At 35.4% G+C, this 7,956-nt stretch overlaps 1 protein-coding gene across 1 annotated transcript; it reads right to left on the reverse strand.

The window, feature by feature from the left end:
* Positions 1–266: 266 nt before the first annotated feature.
* On the reverse strand, positions 267–3,139 carry LOC130973307 (receptor-like protein 6). Its single transcript, XM_057897776.1, has one exon. It carries the CDS (start codon positions 3,120–3,122, stop codon positions 423–425), a length of 2,700 nt encoding a protein of 899 aa, XP_057753759.1. The 5' UTR covers positions 3,123–3,139; the 3' UTR covers positions 267–422.
* Between the last annotated feature and the right edge of the window lie 4,817 nt (positions 3,140–7,956).

The raw sequence follows: 7,956 nt of genomic DNA on the forward strand, positions 1-7,956 counted from the left end.
GGATGCTTTGTTAGGAAATCTCATTTCTGTTATTCCCGTTGGCTCAAATGGTCATACTTTAATCTTTTTCATATCAATGTATAGTTGTTTTTTTGAAATAAAAAATTGCTTCTCTTTTCTTTTTACAAGTTATCGTATCTTGCAGGCATAATCATAACTCATAAGAGAGAGTATGCAAAGGGAAATGGATTATTGTATGCAAAGAACACAATGTATTACTTTTCTTATTTCAAAATAGAAAAAGAAAAATAGATATTTAACACACCATATTTATCTTTTTACTTTATCTACTTTATTTGGGATTACACATAACACACAACACACTCTTACATGAGATAAACAAAATAACTTCAAATGAAAACACATAAATGAAAAGAATCTAACATAAAATACATGAAAATAACAAAATCTAGACTTGTGATTTAAAAGATCCTTTTCAGTAGCCTAAAAACATCTCCAGCAAAAGCATTTCCCAATGCTAACCCAGCAACAAGGCCTCCCCCATATCCAATTAGAATTACCATCCAATTAGACTCAAAGAAAGATCCCGATTCAGAGTCTTGATCACCATCGGTTGTTGGTAGTGGAAGCTTAGAATGATCTTCACATTTCTTCATCAATTGAATCCCGCACAAATCTTTGTTTCCCTTAAATGAATTGTCATCAAATGTGGAAAGTTGCCCATTTTCTGGTACTGGACCTGAGAGACTGTTGAAAGACACATTGAAGAAATCCAAAAATGTTAACTCTGTGAGTTGTTGGGGGATTTCTCCTGACAGGCTATTGGCAGAAAGGTCCAACACTTCAAGATTTGAAAGCTTTCCAAAGGAAGATGGGATGCTGCCAGTAAACATGTTATTGGACAAGTTGAACACAACAAGACGATTCAAACTTCCCATGATATCTGGAATCTCACCATAAATTTTGTTACTTGAAAGATCAATGGCTACCATGTGATGAAGGTATTGATCCCCGGGATAATCCATGACAACTCCTTTGTTGGACATTGAAAATGAAAGGAACCCAATATCTAAAAAATTATTCCCACTGTAAATCTCGTCCTTGAAATCCAGTTGTCTTTTGTTGGATATGATCATCGATTTGAAGCACATGATTATTTCTGATGTTAATTTCATTGAGAAACCATTTTGGGAAAGATCAATGATTCGAAGCTGGGGAAATGTGTATTTCAATGGACACATTATAGCTCCGTGAAATTCATTATCACGTAAAGAAACAACCTTTAACTTAGGAAGAGATCCTAACCAGAAAGGAAATGAGTCATTGAAATGGTTATGTTTCACATCAAGAAACTCTAGCATTCTGCAATTGACAAGTGCTCTTGGTATTTGACCGTACAACTCGTTAGAACTAAAATCAAGCAACCGAAGGACATTTCCTTTCACATAAATTTGAGGAATATTGCCTGTCAATTTGTTTCCTGAGACATTCAAAAATTGAAGGGATTGGCTAAAGTTTCCCAAACATGATGGAATCATGCCAACTAAGTTGTTGGAAGATAAATCAAGATACACAAGTGACTGCAGGTTGCATATCGAGGGGGATATTTCTCCCATCATTAGGTTGTTGGATATATCCAAATTCTGAAAGGTTGTTTTGTTCCATAACCAACTCGGTATTGTCTTTATGCTGTTGTTTGATATGAAAAGATCAGTCAACTCTTGCAAGTGTTGTATAAAATTGGGAAAATGAACTAAGTTGCATGATATTAAATGCAAAGTTTGAATTTGAGAAGGAAATGTTGCGTTGGAAGTGTTCTTCCCTTCAAGAAAATACAATTTGTTGCCACCGCCTAAACCAAGAAAAGTAAGCTTTTGGAGCTTTGAAAGCATGTCAAGCTCGATCGGTCCTTCCAATACATTATGAGCTAGATCGAGAACTGTAAGATTTTCGAACATGAAGAGCAAATATGGAACTCCACCTTGAAGATCATTTCGGGAAAGGTCCAAGCAATTTAAAGCGGTTAGATTCATTATCCAATTTGGAATTTCTCCATTTAAATTGCACTCACTCAATCCTAACGATTGAATTGGAGGAAGGATTGTCACATTGACATCCCTATTTTGTGAGAACAAGGACAATTTGTTTAAAGACAAGTCAAGAACATTAAGCATCTTTAGCTTCAAAAACATGTCAAGTGCTAGACGGCCTTCGAAAAGATTAGAAGTTAGAACTAAAGTTACAAGATTCTCTAGTCCAAAAAGAGAGCGAGGGATTTCACCATGAAAGCTATTATCTTCAAGAATCAAGTAAGCTAAATTTGTCAGGTTTCCAATGGATGCAGGTAATGTGCCCTGCAGATTTTGGTTTTCCCCAAAATTCAAAGATGTTAAGTTTGCAAGAGAGAATATTCCGATAGGAAACTCACCATGCAGTTCACAATGGCGAAAAGAGAGCTTTTGCAGAGATGTAAGGTTTGTGAGCGTGCGAGGTAAAGATGATGAAATGGTGACAAAATTAAGGCGAAGTTGTTCAAGTCTTGTTGAGTTTTGAATTAAGCTTCGCAGAATGGATTCCTTGAGTTGTAAACGGTTGATTAATGGAAAATCAAGCTGTTCAATATAGCTGCGAAGATCAAGGGACAACAAGTTGGACAAATGGGAAATTTGAGTTGGGACTTCACCTGACAATGTGGTTTCATAAAATTGAGAAAGATTCAAATGCCTCAGTTGTGACAAGTCACCTATCCTGGCTGGAATTTGCGAGTGATTGAAGTTATTGTCTGAAAGATCAAGTCTTTGAAGATGCACAAGTGAGAAAAGGGTGCTATTAGGATCCATGGAACCATAGAGCTGGCTGCTACTAAGATCGATGGAAATGACATGACCTGTGAGCTCATCGCATTCAATGCCATCCCAGCAGCAGCAATCTGTGGTTGGAATCCAGGAAACAGTTTTAGGATAACTGAAACTATTGTAAGATGCAGACTTACTTATGATGAAGCTTTGTTTAAAGCTCAGCAAGGCATTGCTTTCATGTTGATGGCATTCATGATGATGAGTACTAGTTGAATCATTCAAAGTTAAACAGTTTGTGAATAGGGAGGATGAGAAGAGAAGAAGAAACTGTATGGAGAAAGTAAGAGAACATAACAACCCCATTATTGTGATCGTACAGCAGTAGGTTTCAGTGGATGAAATGTTTGGGATACTCTAATCGGTTTTTATAGTGAAGCAGTGATGGTGATAGTATGTAACAGACATGCAGCAAGTAACGTTACATGCATTTGTATTATTCGGAGTGTAATATTGCCTCTCATTTCGCGGAAGAAAAAAGAAAGATAGTGATCCTTATTATGGCTGCTTCAGCAGACTTTTCAAACCACATACAGGCCTAGACATCCGTGCTTCTTGGTTTAGAATAATTTGCATAATATGGCCAATCATGTCATTTTCGTTATCCCAAGATTTTTTCGTACTTACTTTGAGTATCCCTTTATTAGAGGCAATTTTATTCGGCCATTTGAGATCCCATACATAGGGGCATGGTTCTTCTAGCACCAGCTTTTTGTATATAACACTGGTTAAGGAAAATAAATATTATTAACTTCAACCGTGTACATATATTGATTTCTGTGTACTTAGTTTTGTTTCTGACTTTGTTATGCAGAGTAGCCACTCTGCTTCATTGCATACCTTCCACAAACTGAACTATCTTCGTCTCTTGTTACTACTTGATAGTGAAGTTCTTTGATAGTATATTTTTGTCATTACTATATGACTTTGTTAACAACTTGCATTGACGTCTTTCATGCTTAATTTTCTCGTTATCTTTTATCTTTCATTACCACCACAAACTTCCTTGTTTAGGTGTTCTAAGTAACAACAGTTGCATAAGTGACACGGATGTATTATTCCTAATTCCAATAGTGATGATAAATCATACTCATGAGAATGTTCTAAGAAAGCTATTGATTGGGGTGGCTTCTGCAGACCCTTTCAAAGTTCAAAGCACATGCAGGAAGTCTGAGACATTCATGCCATTTTTCCACACTTGGCTGCCAAATACTTGAATTCAACCGCTGCACGTAAAACCTCTCAACTTGGTTATTATCCTCCACAAACTTAACTCTCTCTCTCTCTCTCTCTCACTCAAGTTCATTCTGTTTGTGCGTCATTCTCGAAAAACATCTTTTTTTAAATGATATTTTTTTAAAAAATCTTTTACAAAACTAAAAGTAATTTTATGTTCGAATATTTCATGTAAAAATATTTTTTTATCCATCAATTATGTTTGGATAAAATAAGATTAAAGTACTTGTTTCCAGGGTTACCTGAAACCGGATGATTGTTAGGCTTGTTTGTGAGGCCCAAGCGTTCAAGTAAGGTGGTCTCCAACTTGCCTGCGTCAGTAAGCCGCCGTCCGAGTTGTGTATGCGTTCCAATAAGTAGGAGGGGTAGTACCAAGACACTCCGATGCCTAAGTCAGCAAAGGGTTAAACAGGTTTTATGTATTGGAACTTGAGTTTACCTGAGTGCGTCAGTATATTTATAGGGGATGAACCAATAATCATCGTTGAAATAGTTCCACTTCTGATGGTGGATAACCGCCCCTTAATCTTAAGGTTGTTAGGATTTCTCTTCTAGAAGTGGGTGAGAGACCTTGGGGAGGCAGTTACTCACTTGGATAAGTATTAATTGACTACCTGCATAGATCCCGACCTCTTTGAGGAGGTCAGATAAGTGGTGAAGACCAATCTTCTGAATTGGACCTTTTGTCTTGATTGGGTTTGGCTTATGCTTTAGGCCAGACTATGAACAGTGTCCCTACTGGAGTCTGGTCTCTTTGTTTTGAGTCGGTTCGAGTATTGGTTGAAGTTGGAGATAATCAAATCGGAATCCTCTTTTTGGGACAGGAATCCGACTTGATTTTGGTTTAAAACCGACGTAATTTCGAATTTCTAACCGTCGCGTCTGTTGACTTTTCCCATTAACACGTGGGAGGTGGTTACTTTGGTAACGGTGCACCCATTAACATATATAGAATGGATTAACTGCAAGAAATCAATATGCCAATTACTTCAACATACTTTAATTGTAGTTAAAATTTGCATTCTTAAAATCATATGATCCGAACTTTCTTTACAATCAAAAGCACCTTCCGGAAATCCCCTTTCCATGTTGCTACAATTCACCCATGATGGTTATCAGTGGCTAAGAGAAGGGGGGTTGAATCTTAGCCCCTTTTTGCTGAGTAAATCTTACTGCCCTTTTAAAATGCTTAATGAGATATTTCTGATTTTTATTTCGTTACTAGTCAAGAGACCTTTTCTTTTTGTCTCGTAACCAATGAGGAGATATTTTTCAATTTTGTCTCATTCGAATAGAATCATAATTTGAGTAGAGTAGAGAGAGAGAATCACACCCAGAAGTATCCTGGTTCAGCTGATAAGTGCAGTGCAACCTACATCCAGTCTTCATCACAATAATGACGGAATTTCACTATAATCAAACAGATTACAGACACCAATTCTCCCTATGAACTACCCTTCCTATCCGGGACAAGTCTATAATCTATCTCCAATCCTGAACATGACTTGGTCACCTACCAAGCTTTCAACTGCTAAGTGCTAACCCAACTTGTAAGGGAATTCCCATAGAATCATGAAACACAACACAGATGTACAAAGGACCTCTAGGACATCTATGACTTTTTCTTTTAAATTTGTATACTATGCCTTTTTTCGCTCTATGGCTTTTCCATACAAACCTCACTGTTTGTCTTTTTTCATGAGACTCAAGATAGACAAAACTAAACAAAAAAATACAACACGAAAGACATTGAAGGAGAAGAACTTCTGTTAGCTTAGGTAGCTATGAGAACTCTGTGCTTTTCACTCTTTTCTCCTTGCTTCAAGCCTTGGCTGTGCACCCTTATTATAGAAGGGAAAGCCTCCAAGGTTGAAACGGTTGAACCGAGCTAATCTTCTTCTTCTTCAACACAAAATCGGTTCGGCCAGAGAGAGAAGAGAGAGAACCAAATGTAAAATCCAACATGCAATTACCTCTTCCTCATCCCTTCTCACCAAACTTTATCAATCCGGGCCTTCCATCTTGACTTGCTCTATCTTCTGCCTCTTCCTCCACATAGCTACAGTAGCTACCTTCTGTGATGGTTGATCAAAAGTAGAGACGAGCCATGCCTCTGGGATCTTTTTCTCTGACCGAGTTGGATTTCTTTCATTTTTGGGTTTGGAGAGTTTGAGACTTCCTCACCACTTCTTACCATAAGTGGCAAAGATCTCAACCACACCCTATTGTGGATATTCCTTTTGCTAATGCCATCATCAGAATGGCTTCATGCTTGCACATAGCTTCTCTACTTCTACTTCTGATGGCTTGCTTCTTCATCCTTCTTCCTTATAAAGAAGTGACCGAAAATAGAGAGAGAAGAGAGAGAAAATTAAAAAGCTTTCAACGGAACTAAGAAAGAGAATTAAAATGAATTAAGTTTCCAAAACCCTATGTCTAGTAACGTGTAAAACATTAAAGGCCATCAAATCAATTTCCACTTTCTTTTTCATGTTTCCAATGCTATTAATGCAAGTTAATTTAATTTTGAAATCCATCAAATGGGGGGTGGTATCTGTGAAAGCAAGAAACTTTGTTTTCTTCCAATATTGGTTTCGGACCAAGCTTTGGTCTTGCAACAAAGATTTTATTTTTGGGCTTGTTTACCAAAATTTTGGCCCAACTAACAAAATAACTCAGCCACACATTTTTAAACAATTTTGTACAAGACTGAATTTTAACTTCACATTGGGCTTGTCATTTTTCGGCCCAAAACACAATCTGCAAGCAACAAAATTTTTAATTAACAAATGTGAATTAAAATTTAACTTAATAATTTTGTAATTAATTATTTTAATAATGTTTGATCATCATTAAATTAATTTGGAATTTTTTAAACTCATCGATCTCCCCTTTGATGACAAATATTATTAAAAATTGAATTGAAAAGAGTAAAGATTAAGAGTACTCCCTTTGAAGATTTGGAATCCTTCCCCTTTCCAATTGTTACATAGCTCCCCCTTAATATATGTCATTTTATTAAGGAAAGCTTTACCTGTAACTTTTAAAATCAAGCTTATAGCCACAATGTATTCAACATATGGAATATTAAGTCATGTTAAACAACTTGATTTATGAGCACAAATGAAGTGATAATCAAAACTGATTTGTTATCATATAAATGATTTTCTGCTCAATAAAACAAATAAAGTAAAGCATGCTTGAGTACCTTCAGAGTACATTTCAACATATAATCAAGACTTAACATACTTTAAATTAACAAACTAATTCTTGTAAAAACAGTTTCCTACCAAAAAAAATTTGCCAAATAAAAACAATAATTTACGATTTTATGAAGCTTTTTCTAAGATAAATAGTCAACATCCAAACTTCATAAAATTGGCAGATTATTAAATCAAAAAATTTATCAGAGCTTAATCAAACTTTCACAGCCAAAATCAGAACATGATAATGCAAAAAACCAGAGCATAATCAAAAAAACATGAAAGTAAGATTGGAACACATGCACAGGGATAATCATAAATTAAATTGATTTCAGCCCTGTTTTTCAATTTTTTAACCTTCCTCCCCTTTTGTCATCAACGGGGAAACCTGCAAAACAAATAAGAACAACATACCAAAATCTTTATCTTTATAATAATACAAATGAGGAGCTCATATGTTGACATGGCGCTCATACGTTGAGTCTTGGAGTTTATTTGCTTAGGTGTTGTCACTAGAAATTTTTAGATTTATATTTATAAATTATAAATTATAAATTATTATTTACTTAGGTTGTTATTTTCAAATTTTAAATTATTTATTTAGGTTGTTATTTTTTAAATTTTAAATTTTTTTATTTAGGTTGTTAGTTTAAATCTTAGATTGTTGTATTTAGGTTGTTATTTTTTAAATTTTAAATTGT

This window comes from Arachis stenosperma, chromosome 4 (assembly GCF_014773155.1).
Source record: "Arachis stenosperma cultivar V10309 chromosome 4, arast.V10309.gnm1.PFL2, whole genome shotgun sequence".
NCBI lineage: Eukaryota > Viridiplantae > Streptophyta > Magnoliopsida > Fabales > Fabaceae > Arachis > Arachis stenosperma.

What these genes read in the sequence shown, in the direction of transcription:
- LOC130973307 (XM_057897776.1), bottom strand. Translation starts at nt 3,122, where the DNA reads ATGGGGTTGTTATGTTCTCTTACTTTCTCCATACAGTTTCTTCTTCTC.